We start from the raw sequence: 20096 nt of genomic DNA, 5'->3' as shown, positions 1-20096 counted from the left end.
CGGGGAATTTGATAAGAGTTGGGATTGTAAAGTGTTAGATGTGGTTGTGTTGCTAAGGTTCGTTATTGTTGTTGTTCCATTTCCCGGTGGTGTGTGTGTGATCGACAAGTCTTTTGCCGGGTGTTGGTTGAGTGAGTGTTGGTGATTATGTTTAGATGAACCGGTCCTCGGTGGTTGTTGTCAAGGTGGTCGGTCCAAAAGTCAATGAATGGTGTTTTGTCAAGGCGAAAGGGGGAATGGAAATGATAACAAGTTATTGTTTCAAGAAACAAAAGGTCACGGAGGACAACCGGCCGAGAAAATCAAAAAGGTCAAACCGCTGCTCGGATCTCGCTTCGCTTGTCCCGGAAGCTTGCCCTTGGCTCTTGTTGTTTTTATGGATGTAGGTATTCAATCTGAAGAAACTCGGGATCTGGAATCTTGAAAAGGAAACGAAACGGAGCTTGTTGCGTTGAGCTGATTTCATATCATCAGGGGTTCAGTGGGGTTGCGCTGGAACTTGGTGCTTGGTACAGCGGGTGTGGAGAGCGGAGTGCCGAGAAAGTTGAGCAAGTTTCCAATGCAACGGTGTTCAATTTCTGTGGTTCTGTCGCTGTCGCAATCGGATCCAGAACGTTGTTCAACAGTGGTTTCCATTTCCAGCGCTGAGCCGGAACCCGCCTCCCACTTGTTGTTGTGGTGTTGTTCGCCCCTTTTTGATGAGCATGTTTTTTCTTCCTATTCTCGCCCAGCTCTGCGGTGCTCTGTTATATATCATGCCACCGGTGCACTTGAAAGGATTTGAGTACATTATCCTGTCTCTGCAACTCGAATTCCCAAGGCAAAGAACACGAAAAAGAAGCCGAGACGGGACCGGTCAGAAGATAAGATGACGCCGATTGAATGGACTTCTGGACACAACACTGAAGTTGCGGAGAAGTTGAGCATCTTTGAGCACGTTTCTCTGCAACTAATAGTGGGGCGACGGAGCATCGTGGGGGCGTGCTGGCTCGCTCGGCGTGGAATCTCTCCCATCTGATTGGACATTCGCATAATTGACCCAGGTACCCGGAGCGTCAACCCCCCTGAACATGAGGGGATGGAGGCGAGACCCAAGCGAACTTCCGGAACGGCACGCGCTCAATTTCCAGGCGAGCGAACGACACACGCCGCCCTGCCGGGATATGGTGATGCTTCAGCCACCCGCCTCCGACTTGATGACATTGGTGATACTGGGAGCTACGTCCCGACCATGACCCTGATTATTTTGCTCCGCCAGATGGGCGGTTGAACAACGTGGAAACGTGGACAAGAAGGTTCTCTTCCGATATTCCACTCATACCTGCTCTCTTTTCATGCAACTTGACCCTTTTCGCTCTCTTTTCCACTCTTTCTCCCTCGTCTTCCCCTCTTCTAGTATACGCTACCTAGCCTTACGGATGGAACCGTTGTCGTTGTCTTCTTGAATCTCGACTCCAATCCGCTAGCTGCTGGGTAAGGGAATCTCCTGGGGGTTCCTTGTCCTTGTCATACGTATCTACCGTCGTCCAACGTCCGTGTCCGTTGCTCCAGTCGCCAGGCCGGGGTCAAGATACTTATTCAGGTCTCGAAAACCTTCTCAGTCACACCACTTCGTCCTACGGGGGTCACCAACTAGTACGGACATTGAGAGCATTATTTAAGAGAAAAAAACGAGCTCAACGGCCAAGCTAAAAAGAAAGAACCATCTGTATTATTCTCATCAACTACCTCCATCACCATCAACCGGCGCACGCATTCTTGACGCCTTCATCGACATACAACCACCTGCTACTCTTCGCCCCTTACTCATTCCATCTCATACACATATCGCCAACCATGGCACAACACACCTCAACCCTCCTGATGCCCCGAATGGACATGGGCCACGGGGACATGGATGGACCAGAGTGCAAGATTTCTGTACGTACTCCCCCCTTTACCTCCATCCGTTTCCTTTATCTTTTTTACCATGTTCTCCCACAGTTAGATACTAACATCACCCTTTACAGATGCTCTGGAACTGGTACACAATCGACGCCTGCTTCATTCACCCGTCCTGGCAAATCACCACCCAGGGCGCCTTCGCTGCCACCTGCATCGGCATCATGTTGATGGTCGTCCTGCTCGAGTTCCTTCGGCGTTTGGGCAAGGAATACGACGAGTGGATCGTGCGTGACTTTCGAAGACGGTCGGCCTTGATCAGGGAACAGCAGCGTCGTTTGCGTCAGCAACAACAGCGGCAGACTTCCTCAACTAGCTGTGACGGCAAAGGGGCTACGACATCTGTAACTGAGAGGCGAAGAGGAGGAGGATACATGAGCACGAAGGCGACGACCACCACCCTGAAATTCCGCGCTAGTCCTCTGCAGCAGTTGATCCGGGCCGTTATCCACGCTGTCATGTTCGGATTGGGCTATCTGGTCATGTTGTTGGCCATGTACTACAATGGCTACGTGATCATCAGCATCTTGATCGGGGCGCTGATTGGCAAGTTTCTGTGCGATTGGTTGACGGTCCAGTTCGAGATTCCTGGTGGTGATGAGGAGGAGGACATGGATATGGATGGTGGGTTTACCGATGAAGTGCCGAGGCAGCAGGGAGTGGAGGACGCTACTGTTTGCTGTGGTTGAAGCTCAGACGGACTGGGCGAGTTGGGCATGGACTGGAAGGGCCAGACGGAACATGATAACGACCGCGATGATACCTTTGTCTTTTCCAACAGTTAATATTTAATGGATTGGGATACAAGACTTGGAGTGTTTGCCACTAAGATTGCACGACTCGAGAGCCAGGGTACATGTAGTCCTGAGATGGAGGGCGTCCATCGCTGCCAGGCGAATACTTTCACGAAGGTACGGTAGGTACGGCAGGCGTCAGAATGGGTGATGCCTGAGCATCGCCTGGGTCGGAGTTGTCGATTTGGAAGGTGCATTTGGGGTGCGAGGTTTCTGATTTGGGGGAAACTGAAATCTTTGGATAGAACCTGCGGGGTTGTGTTGTCACCTTCCGATGTTCTCACTCCTCATCAACCTGCAACCCCAGATCAGGATAACAAGTCGAAGGACTGACCTTGGTGCTTCTTCCAGAGTCCGCGCCGGCGCCCGAGGTAACTCCTAAACTCCCGTCATGCACCCGTCTGCGAACATGCATCACACGAGTTCCTGTGTGCATGGCCCAGAACTGCGCTTTCCCTCTCATAACATCGGCAGTCGAGTAAGGTAGGCACCTACTTAAGAAGGAACCCTTCCCTCAACAAATAAACCACCGCACTTTCCTGTTCCGTCCTGCAACCACCGCTCATTCCTTCAGGTTTGGACCTGCCACCAAAAGCCCCTAAAAGTCGGGAGTGTCCAACCATCTTCCCTACCTCCAACCGCCGTCGGTTGTTGAGTGCCCCTCCTCGCTGACTCTCATCTTGTCCAGATGAAGCACTTTGCCGCCCTCAAGGCCCGCCTGTGCCGCAGTGGGCCCAAGACGAATACCAAAGCAAACATGCAAAGCACGCTCATTCCCAGTCGGTCCTCACAGGAGACTCTGCCACCACTCTACGAGGAATCCGCGCGTGAGGCTTCTCATTCTATGAACCAGTGGAAGGAGACCTAAAATACGCACCACAGGGCAGCTTCCACTTGTCCGGAAGTCGTCAAAAAGTTTAAGTCGTCCTCGGTTGACACAAAAACCGGTGGTCGCCTGCTCCCCATGCAGCTCATGTCGCTGCTGTGTATATACTACGACGTGATGGACAAGTTTCTGTATGAAATGGAATTCGTGCAGCCGAACGACTGGTACCGAAGAAGGCACGGGTTCCCTGAGCTCACGTACCCCAATGCCAGAGCTCTCATCGAAGCCACGGGCAACTACACTTTTATGTTGGCTTTGCCCCGGGTCAGTAGCCAATATACCCATACCTCCCGAGGGTTTCGTGCTGTTCTCAGCGATGCAGTACAAGACATCGACAAGCACGTTCGAGCCCACCTTGCAAGAATGCTAGTCGCTGCCATTGGAAAACGGGGAAGGGGCTGCAGACGTGGATCGTCAACTTTGTTGAGGGCCAAATGGAGGGTCGGGACGATGGGCATGATCTCAACTTGGTTGACACTGGCGAATTTGACGGGCCGGCTGTACAGGAATGCTGACGTCTGTTCAAGGCCGTGTTGGTCGAAGCTGGCTGCCCAGACCTGCTTCCACCTCCGGGGTATAAGGTCTATGGAGGAATGGGCCAACCTTGCTTGAAGAAGTTCAAGCACAGGGAGTGATAGACTAGAAGGTTCAATTGCCCATCAGGGATCCCGCCATGTCCGTTATCGTCTTGTTTCCCGGACGCTATTGCAATTCGAGCTTGCTTCCTCTAAGAAAGAAGGAACACTTAGTAATAGTGCAATGAGAATCATGCCGTCCTAATTGGAAACCTTATAAAGCTCGCGACAGTTTGATTATACCTTTGGATCCCAGTTGGGACAATTTTTTTTAGACGGAATACCCTCTCAAAAACTCCATTCGGCGTGTTTTCACATTATTGTGATTCCTATCACAGCTTTGTCACGGCCTTTCCCAATCACACGAGCGGTATGGTACTGTCGGTATTCGGCTTGTTTCTATGACCATTTCAACTGGGTGTATCCAAAGACCTCTCATTCCCATGCTATCCAGACGCTTTGTACTGAAACTAACATGCTCGCTTGCTTAAATGCCACGAAGCCTCCCCTTCACAAATCACCCAGAACCCGCTGTTCATCATAGACGCCGGAACCTGGAAAGAAGGTTAGTAACACACCCCATCACAGCGAAAAATCACCAGTCGACCCTCGATACGCGGGCCTCTCAAGGCTTCGTACTTCCATGCCCATGTCCACCACCATGCCCGCTCTTTTCCTTAAAATCCTGGAGCCAAGCCTGGACAAAGTTCTTGATGGCCCTTTGCGCCTCCTCCACCGGCTTAGGGGGAAAGTCGTGGCGGGTCTCGTTGGGGAACACGCCGTTCTCGTCCCAGTGATGCACGCCGTCCTTGATCAGGATGAAGGGCTCGCTGATGGTGCTCTTGCGGTTCTTCAGACCGATGGCGTGCGGGGTGGCGGCGCGCCAGGGGTCCTTCTCGCCGTCGATGATGGCCAGGCGCGGGTAGCTGATGCCGAAGCCGCCGTACTTGTTGATAGATTCGACGTCCGAGGGCTTGTAGATGTTGAAAGCCTCGCGGCAGACGATGGAGGTGTAGTTGAGGTCAATAGCGCGGGAGATCAGCGGGAGCTGGTTGCGCGGGACGCCGGAGCCGGTTTGGAGGTAGCCCCATCTGGAAGGGGAGTGTTAGTTGCATTCGAGCAAAATGCTGAAGGAATGGATAATTTGACTTACTGATCGCAAACCTGGTATATCCACAGGCGCCAAGTCTGCTTAAGATCGTCCTTCTTGTAGAATTCGGTATCGTAGGAAGTAAAGCAGGCATTCTGGTCCTCGTCACAGGACTGGACTTGGGTGACGTTGACATAGCCGATGTAGTTCAAAAACTGGTTGGTGAGCGTCTTGACCTCCTTGCCGTATCCGCCAACAGTTAGGAGCTTCTGGACGTCCTTTTTGAGGCGAGCAGCCTCGGGGTACAGCAGCGCATTCGAGCTAACATTGTTGCAGTACTCGCCGTATGAGGTGTCGTTCAACACGGGATCCCAGTTGGTCGATTGCAATCCCGCGATACCGTAGCTGATGATGTTGGCAAAGTCATCGGTGTGGGTGAGGTTGCCGAAACCGAATGTGTCCTTGAGCTTCTGCACGTATTTGGCGTTGGCCTTGTTGAGGATGATGTTGTCAACAACGTGGGTGAGCTTTTGGGTAGCAGTCACGCAATCCTTGGGGGCGTAGATGCGGGCGGCCTCGTAGTATTGCCAGTAGTCATAGATTGCCTCAGTGACGCCGGATGAGGAGATGGCGCCCCAGTAAACATCAGGGTACAGCTTGCGCAAGAAGGCAACGAAGGCACCAGCATAGGAACCTCCATAGGCAATATAGGGAGTGTTAGGCGCAGTCAGATCCAGGTGCTCAAGACCCGCGAACTTGACGTTCTTAGCAAAGTAGACGGTATCGGCCAGCGCTTGGTCGGTGGTGAGGAAGCGGAGGTTCTTCGTGCTGAAGTCGGAAGTAGGCAGACTCTTTCCGTAGTAGCGATGCTCAAGGATGACGCCGACACCACCAGTCGCCTTGGCGAGCTGGTACACGATGCCCTTCTGGAGGAACTGGAGACGGCCGACACCGCTCGTCTCACCAGCAGCGAGGACAATGACGGGACCTCCCTTTTTGTAGTAGGTCGCATCAAACCAGTAGCGAAGGTCGAAGGTGTCGTTAGTATGCGGCTCGTACTTGGTGTCATTGTGGAAGTGGTCAACGGGCACCTCGATGGTCCGGGCTGGGTAAAGCAGCGTGGGGTCGGTGCTGGCCTGAATGGTGAAATCACCCTCTGGCTCCAGCGCAAGATCGCTCTCCGACTGAAAGGCTTTTTAGTCTCGAGCTTGTACAGAGCAAAGGAAGTGATGACAAGCACATACCAACAAGCGAAGATTCCTGACAGACAGGGGCGCTACAGCAGAGGCTAGCTGTGCAACGCAGGCCGTGACGGCCAGCAGACGTCCAAGTCCCATCATTTTGAAAGTATCCAAAACGGCGACGACGAGTGTCGACGAAAGAAGGGGGAACCTCGAGAAGTGGGACTTACCTGGTGTAAATAAATGGAAATTGATAGCCTATAAACAAAACCTGGAAAACAAATCGATCAGCAAGGGTCCAGAGAATGACACACCTTCCTCTTTGGGGTCCAGATTGAAGCAGTTGACCCTGGGTCAATATCGGACGGCGGGCGCGTATCGTGCGTGGAGGTCTGTACCTGTCATCCAGCTATCAAAGCCGTGTAATGGCCGTGAAAGCGACCGCGATGCGGAGCGAATGGCGAGTTACAAACACGCGGTAAGCTGCGCCGTAGTGTAAAGCCGAGACGGGCGGTTGGTTGTTGTGGTGGTGAATGCTGTGGATGGTGATATGTCTGCGCCGTTCGACGCTCTGACACTGTCGATGTTGCTTACTTCTCCCAATGTTTGCCTCCCAAATGCTCCCAGGGAATAGATGGATGAGGCAGGACGAATCTCTCCTTCAGGAAGGTGGTAGTGCTGTGCTCCGGAGATGTTAAAGATGGGGGAGCGGTGTCGCTATTAAGGCCGGGGCTTGACTCGAGATCCAGAGTGCCGATCCGAAGCGGGGAACTTCCCGACAGAGCCTAGTGACCTGATCCTGCCGGTCGCCGACTTGGCCTATCGACATCGACCGGACCCCGGGTCTTGTTTGTAGTTGTTGCCATGTTGCTGTTCAGGTTGGTGACGAAGACGAGAATTATTTGAGACAATTGCGGTCGTGGAACATGAACACATCGGGTTGTGCAAATGGTTCAATTGAGCGATGGGTGGTTGCAGCATCCAGGAAGTTGACACCAAATGTGAGAGGTTTGGATAGACACATTTCTTGCGGAAACATAAAAGCAAAGTCGAAGGAATTGAGGCAGAATTTCAATTTCACCATGCTTTCACTGGACGACCATTTGAATTTCAACGGTTTGAGAATTGAGGAAAGAACAACTCCCGTGCCGGCCAAGAACACGGCCCCGAGCCCGGGCCCGGCTTGGTACGACCCCACTACAGTCGGGTTCCGGCAGGCCAATCTCCACCACTGACGTACAAGTGTTGACAAATGCGCAATTCGCCCCGAGCTCCTTCCTCTTCCCTTTCAACGGAACAGGCTTCTTTCTTTCTTTGAAATGGGAGCTACGACCAGAGGGGGTTTTCTTTGAAGTCGCCATTCACTGAAACCTTGGCTTTTCCTCTGACGACCGGGAGCCAGCACAGCACACCAGGCAGCTAATTGTATATGACAATTGCAATTCCGTCGGGGTCATTTGTCGCGTCCCGTCATGGACTTTCCTAGGTAGTAAGGATGATTCTGCTGACGCTTCCAATTGCTGATTCCATAGCTAGGTACCGTCTCCAGCGACCAAATCTCCAGGTGTCTTGCGGTTCTAGCGGTCAAATCGGCAGTATAAATCATTCATTCATCTCGTCATTAATACAATGATATACATTAAAAATACATCGCTATCATCCGATAAACCCAGCTTCACGCCACGTGCTTTGACAGCGGCGCGGTCCGAGACGGACCTTCAATCCACCGTCAATGGCTAGTCGGTCATCTTGATGTGACCACTTCAAGGGTATTTCCTCCATTGAACCATGCGATGCGATTCCAATAACCGACTTGTCGTTTCTGATCAATGACTAGCAAACAGATCGAAGCATTCGAGTCGAATCATGTCTGATATATGGCCAATATATATTCGCTGTTTCGTCGGCACCTCGTGTCCGTTACAAGGCCGGTATAGGAAGAGGCGTAGACAAGGATCGGTCGAGCTGTCAGTGGTCATTGACCAAGGTGTCGCACCCGATGCATTCCTGGAGGCCGCTTCGATCCGTTCTAATGATGCTCGTGGTGATTCCACCTAAATATTGGGTACAGTTTTTCCGGAACAGAGGACAGTGACGGGAGTCGGTTTTGAGAACTCAGAGGCTCCGGGCCGTTGTTGCGGGGGATCAAGCTTCCCCCATCCTCTTCGCTTTGCCAAAAGACACAGGGAGTGTTGGCCGCCGACATCGACGATACCCCGTTCTTCATCCCACGCGGTGTGGGCCTGATAGCCATTTCAGGCATCCGACAAAACCTGACCAGTGGTCAGCGTTCTGGCAATGCACTACCAGATAACGCCATGTGTCTTTTTGCCAGTCTTCTCGTTGATATCTCTCTTTTTGCGGCGGGTCCTGATACCACTATAGAGATCCACCACGGCCATGACGCAAACACCACCGAGAGCCAGGACAATAACCATGGCAATCAATATCGTGACGACAATAGGGAACCATATGGATGCGGCCTTCCACTTGGGCCATGAATGGTCTTCCGGAAGCTCCGAGTCGAGGGCTTGCAGACTGACCTGCATCGAGTTGAGCACGACGGAGCAGATTGCGAAGATGGTGAGCAGGGGCCCCAGGCTGTGGGTGAGGAAGGAACCCCATTGCGGGTAGATGTGGAAAAAGGCCAGCTTTCTCTTAAAAAACGCTGCAGCCATGTTGAGTCGACTGAGGCGTAGTTCGCCGTAGTGGTACCGCTTGGGAACCTGGATGTCGTGGACCTTGGTGAAGGGCTCGATGAAGTCGCACCACTCCTCGTATGTGGGAAACTGCCCGTTGGACTTCTTGGGGATCAACTTCTTCTCGCAGGCCAGGGCAAAGTCGACCTCGTACTGGATCAAATAATAGTAGCTCCTCATGAAGCCGAGGCAGGCTCGATAGACATCCAAGTGGGCGTTGGCGATGTACTCCCAGAAGGCGGCGCAGTAGAAGTAGGCCGGGACGGGCTTGACGTAGATCCGCTCATAGTACCACACCAGGTGAAGACAGGGATGCTCGTCGATCTTGACTTCTCGGTCGTGTGCGTACTGATGGTGGAGAGACATGATGTGAAGGAAGGATGGAGTTTGGACCTGGGAGTCTTAGTATGATAGCCCAGCGGCAGCTTAAGAGGTTGTGAAGGGAAACTTACAAAGACATACTTCATCCACTTGAACATGCCATCCAGCTTCGTGGTCAGATGGTTATCATCCAAGTATTCCGATAAAGGTAACCAATGACTCCCGGGATTTTTCTCATCGAGCCTAACTCGCGGTTGACCTGGAAGATGGCACTTCAGAGTGGTAGTGCCGTCGTCGTTTTTTGTCGGTACTGGCACCAGATCCATCGATGTCAAGTTTGGGTTGTGACTTGGTTGAGTCCCAATTTTGGCCATGTTTCCCTTCATGTTCTTGATGTTCGTATACGGGAAAACCCTGGGGACCGTGGGGCTCAAATTACAATCCGAAAGTTGTGACTCGGCCTTCTCGATATCAAGGGTCAAGGGGGCCGAATGAGGGGTTGGCGTCGTCGCCGTCGACCTCAGGTCGGACTTAGTTGCGGCTTCCATGTTGCTCGTCAGACTTGAAGGTGAAGCAGCACAGAGATCTTGGAACACAAAAAGATCAAGAAGCGATCAAAGTGCAATTATGTCTCGACGGTGTCACAAGAAAAGAAAAGAGGTGTGGAGGAAGAGGTGCAGCGTGGTCAGCATCAATTTACAAGGCAACGGGTAGAGAGAGGTAGGGCAGCCGGGCGCCTGACAACTATTTAACCGGGGATGACCATCGTGACCACATAGGGATTTGGGGGCCAGGCAGGCTGCAGCTGAGAACCGCCCGAGGCAACCATTCCACTCAGATCGAAAAAATTGAGGCAACAAGTCGGACCAGGCTAGCAAAACACAATTTGACATGTATCGGGCCGGAGATACAATCCCAAAAACTCATTTGTGAAGCCGGGGGGTGAAAAAAAACAGGAAGGAACGACGAGGGGTTGTGATCACGATCTGTTGTGTCACTGTCCACGCACCGCCCACTCCGGTATCACCAGTTACAAACTTTCGGGAAGCTACAGTCCACAAATCCATAGAAAAGTTTAGTTCACCCTCGCACACCCAGGAAATTCGCCGCTGCCATCGTTCAAGTCATCACCTAGTAAAACCACTTCTCATCGCAGAATTTGGAATTTCATCAAGGCGATGATAACCTTCAAGACCCGTTACCAGGCATATACCACCTTCCTACAGCTCTAGCACATGGCACCAGAGCAGTCCAGTCCAGTTCAGCTTTTGGGCAAAAAAAGTTCCAACAAGCAGAAATAACACAGCATAAATCGCTGTCCAATCGAGAAATCCGACGAACAAGGCTCGAACAACTCGACGGATTCCCCCTGGTCTCATCTCATGCAGACACCCGCCCGAAGGCCAAGCCCAAGCGCTGCGGACATTGACGAGCCAGCATGGAATGCTTGGACCTTTTTCTTTCCTCTAGATTTTCTCCAGGTGGAGAGAGACCGTTACATTGGAGCGCTGACCGCTGAGGCTTGCGGGGATAGGGCAAGTCGGCGTTTATTTTTGGCGATTTCTAAGACGCTAGCGCAGCGAAGCCATTTCCAAGTTCGCGCTGCACTAAAGAAACACTCGACGTTGGTCTCTCCATCCATCAGACCTAACTGCTTCACAAATCAAAGTCACCAGGAAGATGAATAACGGACTCAACACCGAAATGAAGGAGGGCAAAAAGAAAAAGAAAGAAAAAACAATCAGTGAATTGACAAGGAAACAGTGACAATGAAAAACCGGGACGAGCCGCCATCTCCAGCTCCGTCTGTTCGCGCCCCTGCCGCCCGCCCTGCCGCTCAATCCACAGCGGTCCGTCCTCTGTGGGCCTCCCTTTTTCCCCGCTCCCGCCAGTTTGGATCAAACACAGTTGGGCTTTTCGCTAAGGTAGCGTGGGCGGTCCGGGGTGTCCGTCCACTGGAATGATCCGCTGCGGGACGAGCCTGGCATCGACGAGGTCCCCCCCGGCCATCATTCAAGTTCGATTGCGAGTTGGGATGTTCGGACATGGGACAAGGTCAGAGCTCGAATCTGGGACGACTGATGATGGTGGATGGTTGTGGGATTGGGACTGCGACTGAGCCTGCCTAGAGGAGGCATCCGGGGATGCCCGTGATACTGTACTGATTGATGGCTTCACAAAGGGGCAGCAAATGCACAAGTTGGAAATTATCAGCATGGTTAGTACCTTGACAGGCACGGCAGGCACGACAGGTGAGACCTGGGGAGGTCAATAGTCTGGCGAGACTGGTTTGACGTCTTGATAATCGAAATTGCGACCTATTTGTAGATAGAGGTACCCGTTGGTGAGGTTGATTGTCAAGGCTGTCTGTTCCCCAACACTGCTAGGCAGAGTTGGTGCCAAAGCCACCAAACGCGCTAAAACCCTACCGAATAGACAAAATGCATGTATGAAGAAGGAAAAACTTGCCTTCCAACTTAACAATTATATAAGTAAACAATCTTCTAACTAAGATTAATGAAGCTAGTACTAATTCATTTCTCTTTTTATTGCCAATATAATAAATTAACGTATATATCAGTTCTTGCCATGATTGGCTTACTATTACGCTTTAATATATTACAACACTATCCTGGGCATAGGTAGAGCTAGGCCAAAAGAAGTCAATGTGAATAAAATCAATAAAGCTAAAGAGTAGAAAAGAGAAGCTGGCCAAAGGTCGCCAAACAAGATGTGCCTTAAAATTAGATGCGCGAGTTCTGTCATACTTGACAGGCTAAAAGCCGCCTTAGATGCAGCTAGCCACGACGCCAGCGCTATAATATAATCAAAATTTTCTTATTTAAAATTGTAATATTTTTTATTTAATTTGGAACGCTGTAACTCTATTAATTAAATTCCAATTATCAAAGTATGATCTTTATTTTATATACTATTACTTAAACAATATACTTATATCTATTGTAATGCCTTACGTAAGTAATTAAGAGTTTAATAACAATTTAAATACTAATAATTTAAATGATTTATATAACTCCTAATACTCTTAATCTAGTTTCCTGTCACAGCGCTGGCGGACCACTACATCACTGTGACAAGGGCAGTGTTCTGAGCTTGGAACAGTAGTTCAATTCAGCTAATAAACTACTTTGGTCTCGAAGGCCTTGTTGATCCTCTCAACCTCCAAGAGAAGGCTAGACTTCAGGACCTTCTTATTGTCACACGGACATATGCCACACTCCTGGTAACATACGGGCATACGCTGCATTCCTGGTGGCATACGGGCATATGCCACACTGTCAAACGGGCATATGCCACACTGTCAAACGGGCACTCCTGGTGTCATACGAGAAAGACCTACATGTATGCAGATCGCTAGATGCCTTGGAGCCTCAGGTGACAAGGACCCGTACGTACTAGATAGGTACCGTTTCCCTTTGGCATAAGAAGGCCTTGAAGCCCAGCCTTCCTCTAGAGGTTGAAAGGACCAACAAGGCCTTCGAGACCAAAGTAGTTTATCAGCGGAATTGAACTACTGTTCCAAGCCCAGAACACTGCCCTTGTCACACTTATGCCAAAGGAAAACGGTACGTACTGAGTACGTACCGGTCCTTGTCGCTTGAGGCTCCAAGGCCTCTATCTAGCTGTAAGGGGTACAGCATAGTTGACACAGATGCTGGCCAAATGAATCGATAAGGTTCTACGAAGAGAGAAGGGGAGAAAAGGGCACCCTCTGGGCAGTCTGGCCGGCTGTCCTAAAAAGAGAGACGTGCGCGCGCACAGGCCAATGTTGCCTGCCGCGAGGGTAGGGCACTCGCCTGGCAAGATTGCCAGGCATTTCAGCCGCGGGCACTAGCCCCATGACACTAGCGATCTGTATACATGTGGGTCTTTTCTGAATGTCTTCATCCATTCTTCTTTCTTTTGGCGCTGGCATTTGCTCGGGCGCCCCGCTTCTGCTCGGTTAGGCGTGATTGCTCCTGTAATGATTGTGATAGCTTTGTGACGATGTTTAGCGCCGTCAGAAATTCTGAGATTGGCTTGCTTAGCCTGAAACTGGACCAGGGTGTCGATGTCCGTGTGACAATCACTGGGCTATGTTTCAAAAGGATACAAGTAACCGAAGCTGGCAATTCGGTCGCTTAAGTAGTCTTATATAGTTGTGATAGCAGTCGAGAGGCACAACTGAAAGACTGCCATCACATTTTCCATATTATAATTATTTTATTAATACTTTTACTACTACTAGTACTACCGTTACTACTACTGTTGTTACTACTACCGCTACTACTATTGCTACTAACACTGTTAACGTGTGGCTAGTACTGTGCCTTGTAACTGCCTTATACTACCTTGTAGTATATGTCATAGGGCTAGTGCCCGCGGCTGAAATACCTGGCAATCTTGCCAGGCGAGTGCTCTACTCTCGCGGAAGGTAATATTAGCCTGTACGCGCGCACGTCTCTTCTTTAGAACAGCTGGCCAGACTGCCCAGAGGATGTCCTTTTCTCTCTTTCTCTCTTCGTAGAACCTTATCAATTCTTTTGGCCAGCATCTGTGTCAACTATGCTGTACCCCTTATTGTTACGAACTTGAGCGGTACAAGGGCCGCCCAGACCACCGGGTCCCGGCAGGCCTGCCCAGAAGAACTGGTGTAACCCTCAAAAGCGCAGGTGGACCATAAGCATGCACGGGCTCACCAATGCACCTGCTCACAGTGAGCAGTGATCACGGTGAGCAGTGATCACGGCGAGCAGTGCTCACAGTGAGCAAAGACCCTCGTGAGCACCACACACTAGATAGACCTATGGGGCTCGACAAGAGCATCCGGAAACAGATATCTCGCAGAGGGCGAGCAGGTATAAAGGGACTACGGGAGAACTCAGATTGTCAGATAGTTCGACAGTAGTCAACAGATCACAGTTACCACAATTGTTCATTGAGACCAGTACCACGCACATACTTGTTGTGAACCTTTTGGCTTCACCGAACGACTCTGATAGTTATTACCTTCAGCTATCTCATTTAGGCAGATCAGACTGCCGTTCGTCACACTTATAGTATAAAAGGCTAATTGAACTATTCCTTCTACGGAATCAGTCCACTCAGTGTTACGAACTTAAGCGAGTTCACGGGCCAACCAAGTGGTTGGGAACACAAGACACCGAAAAGAGCTAGGCTGTGCTACTATGGTCCAGGATGGGCTCACGCGCCAAGAAGAGCTCACGGCAATCACGGGTGAGCCGGGCTCACGAAGTGAGCCAGGCTCACGACAACGCAAGTGAGCCGCAACACCATCAGTGAGCCACCACACAGATAGACCTATGGGGCTCGACAAGAGCATCCGGAGACAGATATCTCGCAGAGGGCGAGCAGGTATAAAGGGACTACGGGAGAACTCAGATTGTCAGATAGTTCGACAGTAGTCAATTGATCATTATCACCGAGACTAGTATCAATACAAGCATACTTGTTGTGAACTCTTTAGCTTCACCGAACGTCTTCTGGTAGTGTTTACCTTCAGCTATCCCACTTAGGCAGATCAGACTGCCGTTCGTCACACTCAGCCTCCATAGAGCGTACTAGAATATAGAAGTTTTGCCACTGTATTCTGAAATTCTCTAACTTGTTTACTATTCCTTCTAGACTAATTTGTTATCATGGAATGTACTAGAAGCTTATAGATTCAGTTTATTCCTTTTATAGTATAGTGCTTCTACAAGCACACTTATCAACTTATAGAAGCTCTTACACTCTGAAATATTCTAGATATTTAACGTTTGTGTATATAAAGACCTCTGCTCTCCTTTAGTTAGTCACTTATTAAGCAAGTAAGTACAATTAAAGCAATACAATACAGTCTACTCCTATAATGCAGAGTTCATCATAATAGTTGTTTCTCACAGTGCAGAGTTCACTGTGCTCTTCTATCTTGAGAGCAGAGTTCTCTCTAAGACCTCTTTTACAACATCTCTTTATTGTCTTTGCTACTACGCTGCTTCCTTCAGCACTGCTGTCGTACTTTCTACCGCTTCCGCTCCGCTCTGCTACAAGTGCATAGTTCACTGTAGCATTTATACTAGTACTATTATTATAGGCTAGTTAGAGCATTGCAGCAAACAAATACTAATATAAATACGAATACTAATATTAATACTAATACCTGTTACGGTACTGGTGGATGGGTCTTAGCACGAGATATTGTGCCGCGTGCACAAGCTACCTAGGCCCGAGGTTAAAACCCTAGGCGCCAGGCGCGCCTTCGCATATTTTCCTCCTTTCTTCTTGTGATTTTACTGTAGACCTGTGTTACGAACTTATGAGGACACACGGGCCAACCACAAGGCTGGTAGCACAGACAGCCCAATAAGGCTAGACCGCGTAACGCTAGGACAGGGAAGAGCTCACAGCTCACGGCTCCCGGAGTGAGCCAGACACACCATCATGGGAGTGAGCCCGCAAAACCCAGCACCAAACACTAAGGGTTCACGGTTGCATGAACATCCGGAAAGAGATATCTCGCAGAGGGCGAGCAGATATAAAGGGACGACTGGAGAACTCAGATTGTCAGATAGTTCGACAGTAGTCAACAGACATTCAGACCATTGTCACCATTGAGACCAGTACGCAGGCATACTTGTTGTGAACCCTTTGGCTTCACGGAACAACTCTGATAGTTACTACCTTCAGCTATCTCATTTAGGGAGATCAGACTGCCGTTCGTCACAACCTGGAATAACATGTTCAGCTTTGTCTCTCGTGACCACGTCGCTCGTGACAATACTAATACTAATACTGTTTGCTACAATGCCCTAACTGGCCTATAATAATAGCACTAGTATAGAGATGCTACAGTAAACTATGCACTTGTAGCAGAGCGGAGCGGAAGCAGTAGGAAGTACGACAGCAGTGCTGAAGAAAGCAGCGTAGTAGCAACAGCGCCTTACTGGGCTCTTAAACAAGCAATAGTTTCTGTCACAGGTTGGCATTGGCTATATAGTGTGCATTCCAAGTTCTGCCTTGCAAGCAGAACATCGTCCTATCTTTTGTAGGTTTGGCCGTCTGGGCATATGCACCTCAGCCTGTCATAGTTTCTACAATCAATCAGTGCCTTTTGGCTACTACGACCGCTGTTCTATCTTTATCCCAGCGATATACTCCTGTGCTTGTAACGGTTCGTCACACTAGAGTAGGCGACGACGTGGTACTGTGGGTACCCAGCCGGTCTCGAGGTCTTCTTCTTCACTATTCCTTTCTAGAAGGGTCATGCTGAGGGCCTCCGCCTTGGCTTCTGGCTCGATAACGGTCTGCCCATTGATGGCTAGTGGAGGGGCCTCCATTCGGTCGCGGGGCTTGTGCCACGCCACGATCTGAAAGATGTCCCTGTCATTTTGTGCCTTTGTGATAAGGTCGTCAAAAACAGCTGCTGTGCTTCTCTGACTACCCTCTTAAACTCTTGTCGGAGAGCTTCTATCCATTGGGGGATGGGATTTGGGTTGTTGTGCCGATAGTTGCGGAACATTTTAGAGGCCTGCGCACACGTTCTATTCCACCACTTTGCGTTCTTTTCGGGTTTCGAGGGCCTGTGAGTGATTATGGAGGGCCTCTATAAGGACATTACAGAGGGCCTCGGCAAGCTCGTCGAGCATTTCCTAGGAATCCTCGCCTGTAGGGAGGAGCAGGACCAAACCCATGAGAAACGAGGCGCCAAGACTTTTTGTTGTAGGAGGAAGATGAATTTCCGTTGGAGGAGGAAGATGTGGAATTGAGGAAGATGATTAATTTCGTTAGACGGGGGCGAGGAGCGGGGGAGCAGACAAGTTCCGAGGAGTCAATGATGTTGAATGATCAAATTTCCAAAGAGGAATGTATAAATGATAATGAGAAGTCATACGCAAAATCGCGATTGACGCAAGAGACAGGCCGCATGATAATCAAGAGCATGGGCACGATACATGTACGACCTCCGTCGAAATATCCACATTCACAACACCCACCAGCCTTTGACATGGCCTCCCATCGGTTATTCACCTTAAGCATCCAACGGCTTTTGCGCCCTCACTATGCGCCACCTACCGTTAGAATGAATCTTGGCTTCCCTGAACTCTCGGCGAATAGTAGCAGCGTAGTTCGTGATATCCTTTGAAGTCCATCCAAGGTAGTTGGACATGAAGTAGACAAGGAAACCCTCAACATCATGTGTCATCGCCACAGAGTTGTAGATACCCAGCTGCTTCATCTTCTCGTCATCGGACCAGGACGAGGCGGGAACCTAGAACTCGGGGTCAGTTTCAGTTCGTCTCAAGGGCTCACGGAGAAGGAAAGTCTGACATAGTAATCCTCGGACGTAATGTTGGTAAACCCAGCGTTCTTCAATCCCTTTTCCATCGTGTTTGAAGAAACCACGTTGAATTCGAGCCCGGTCTTCCTCCCAACCTCTTTCCAAATTGGACCCCACTGGGCCATGGCGGACTTTTCAGGCATCGTTCCATCAAAGCAATAGAATTGAGCATCGACGTCAAGGTGTTCAATCCAAGCACCGGGCTTTGCACACCGATACGCCTCCTTATATAGGGCATTCCAATCCTGGATGACGCCGGTAAGCCAGCGAAGATGAATAAAGTCGAAGTAGTTCTCTTGATAGGTCCACTGCTTAGTTGCGTCATTGATCTCGAAGCAGGCGTTTGGAGGTAACCAGGTAGGTTGAATAGGGGAAATGTCGGTGCCAACTACGTTGCAATTGGGATGATCGTCCGCAAAATCACTGCATATGAAAATGAGATATTAGCAATTGAAGATTGACGCCGAAATATTACATATCGATTCTTACATAGCCCAGACTCCTACACGTAAAGGTCAGTAAAATTGAACAAAAGGGAGAGATGCCGGTCCAGGTTGATTGGCTTACCAGTGCCGGTACCGATATCAATAGCATTCTTAATCTCCTTCTCATTGAGAGGTGACGTATACAGCTTTCCATCGAACAACATGACCAAAGTTGCGTGCATGATATCCAACAACTCATTTGCCTTGGCATCATTAGGGCCCCTGAGTGGTGCACATGGACCAGGAGTTAGTTCAGCTCCACAACATCAACGGGTACAGCATTCGTCTTGCTCATGCTTTCCAATTTAGACGTACCAATACTCCGTGTCAGTCACAGAATCGCTGTGGTAGGTTCGTCCCAAGACACTACGGTAGTGCAAAATGCTGGAAGAGATCGAGGCGGTCGAACTTTCGGTGTCACTTCCCAGGGTCGAGTCATTGTCCTCATCCATCTCCTGTACCTGTAAAAGACTTTTTGTTAGTATCCGCCATTCTCAAAATGATGGATGAAAACTCTGTGATCATGGATGTCTTGTTCGATACTGCTCAATCTAGCTCACGAAGAGTGTCGTCGGACAAAGTGAGAGACAACAGTCGTTATGTATGGCAGTGGGCCTGCGTCTGTCGGATGCAGATGCCACCAATATCACTACTGCCTAACAAACGCCTCGTGAAAACCGAAAAGAGGATGTATAGACGAAACGAACCTGCTGGCCCCAATGGGCACCGGGCAAAAGGCCAACAGGCTCCAAAGACTCATCGCCCACTGGAGATGTGGGAGCAGGCGTGGGCGACTTCTCCTTTCCCTTTGGAGACTTTGGCTCAGATGCTGGTGACTGTGCCTTTTTGAAAGGGGAACTCATCGTCAAGGATGAATATTGAAAGGGTGGAAAGATTGGTCGGTGAACTGCAGAGGTTGGCTAAAGTCGATGTTTGGTGTTTTCGCGTGCCAGCGGCCCAATTTATAGGAGTTCTCGTCACCTACCTAGTTACCCCTCCTCGAAAAAAAAAGTCTTCCGAGGCTGCCATTGCATAAAGCGGTCAATAATAGTGAAGATAACCTCCTTTCGTTCGAACTGTGTGCTTCGGTCACCTCTGAGGTCACATTCGTGCTTGCTTTGCTAGAGTCCTTTCGGTACATCAGGGACTAACAGCAAGCACGCAGCCATGCGGTTACAGCCCAGATTCAGTGTTAGTTGGCACGTAATTTCATGTATCGTGACGGTAGCATTTTGCTGAATCAAGGATTCCATTGGCTGCAATCCATACCAGCTCCCAAGGTGGTGGAGAAACACAGTGAGTGAGCGAGTGGGCAAACGTTGCAGTACGCACCAGCTCCCACAGGAGGCTGGAGAATACTTTGCTTGGTATTCTTGCTCAGAGCCAGGCTAGCTAGATCGAGAAGACTAGGCGTAACCATAAAAGATGTTGCAAGTAGTACGGCTGCAACCACGTCCAAGAATCACATTATCTTCTGTTATCTTGGCGACCACGGCACCGACCTTCACTCCTCCGCAGTAGTTGTTACCATGCTACCAGCCACTCACGGTATACGCAGCAATGAAGATAAACATATATCTCATTCAACAACATTCTGCGTTCGACCGGGCACTCCATGTTTTCTAACCCAACCAAATTCAGTGAGTCATCCCAACGAGCAATGAATGATGATAAACGGTAGTGCTGGTCTGTGTGGCAAACCGTTACCAGCACAGGAGTATATCGCTGGGATAAGGAAGCACAACGCTCGTAGTAGCCAAAAGGTACTGATTGATTGTAGAAA

The 20096-nt window shown here is 49.9% G+C and overlaps 5 protein-coding genes across 5 annotated transcripts; 1 reads left to right on the top strand and 4 right to left on the bottom strand.

Moving 5' to 3' along the window:
* Positions 1–1618: 1618 nt before the first annotated feature.
* SMAC4_01510 (uncharacterized protein) lies at positions 1619–2709 on the top strand. Its single transcript, XM_003352629.2, has 2 exons — positions 1619–1920; positions 2010–2709. The coding sequence occupies exons 1-2, from the start codon at positions 1837–1839 to the stop codon at positions 2628–2630; spliced, it is 705 nt and encodes a 234-aa protein (XP_003352677.1). The 5' UTR covers positions 1619–1836; the 3' UTR covers positions 2631–2709.
* Positions 2710–4527: 1818 nt separating this feature from the next.
* On the bottom strand, positions 4528–6626 carry SMAC4_01511 (uncharacterized protein; the record flags this gene model as incomplete). The annotated part of the gene is made up of 4 exons (XM_003352630.2): positions 4528–4750; positions 4836–5287; positions 5350–6470; positions 6531–6626. The coding sequence occupies 4 exons, from the start codon at positions 6624–6626 to the stop codon at positions 4707–4709; spliced, it is 1713 nt and encodes a 570-aa protein (XP_003352678.1). The 3' UTR covers positions 4528–4706.
* A 2144-nt stretch (positions 6627–8770) lies between these two features.
* SMAC4_01512 (uncharacterized protein) lies at positions 8771–11946 on the bottom strand (the record flags this gene model as incomplete). Its single annotated transcript, XM_003352631.2, has 2 exons — positions 9619–11946; positions 8771–9559 (listed from the first exon to the last, which is right to left on the bottom strand). Exons 1-2 carry the CDS (start codon positions 10033–10035, stop codon positions 8771–8773), a joined length of 1206 nt encoding a protein of 401 aa, XP_003352679.1. The 5' UTR covers positions 10036–11946.
* Positions 11947–16459: 4513 nt separating this feature from the next.
* SMAC4_09156 (uncharacterized protein) lies at positions 16460–17009 on the bottom strand (the record flags this gene model as incomplete). The annotated part of the gene is made up of 2 exons (XM_003347403.2): positions 16460–16857; positions 16932–17009. The coding sequence occupies 2 exons, from the start codon at positions 17007–17009 to the stop codon at positions 16672–16674; spliced, it is 264 nt and encodes an 87-aa protein (XP_003347451.1). The 3' UTR covers positions 16460–16671.
* Positions 17010–17273: 264 nt separating this feature from the next.
* Positions 17274–19232, bottom strand: SMAC4_09155 (uncharacterized protein). The gene is made up of 6 exons (XM_066090902.1): positions 19021–19232; positions 18629–18768; positions 18396–18535; positions 18318–18330; positions 17819–18251; positions 17274–17759 (listed from the first exon to the last, which is right to left on the bottom strand). The coding sequence occupies exons 1-6, from the start codon at positions 19174–19176 to the stop codon at positions 17520–17522; spliced, it is 1122 nt and encodes a 373-aa protein (XP_065945756.1). The 5' UTR covers positions 19177–19232; the 3' UTR covers positions 17274–17519.
* Positions 19233–20096: the final 864 nt, after the last annotated feature.

This window comes from Sordaria macrospora, chromosome 1 (genome assembly GCF_033870435.1).
Source record: "Sordaria macrospora chromosome 1, complete sequence".
Lineage (NCBI taxonomy): Eukaryota > Fungi > Ascomycota > Sordariomycetes > Sordariales > Sordariaceae > Sordaria > Sordaria macrospora.
Note: the sequence above shows the minus strand (reverse complement) of the source record. Positions and strands in the feature narration are given on the sequence as shown.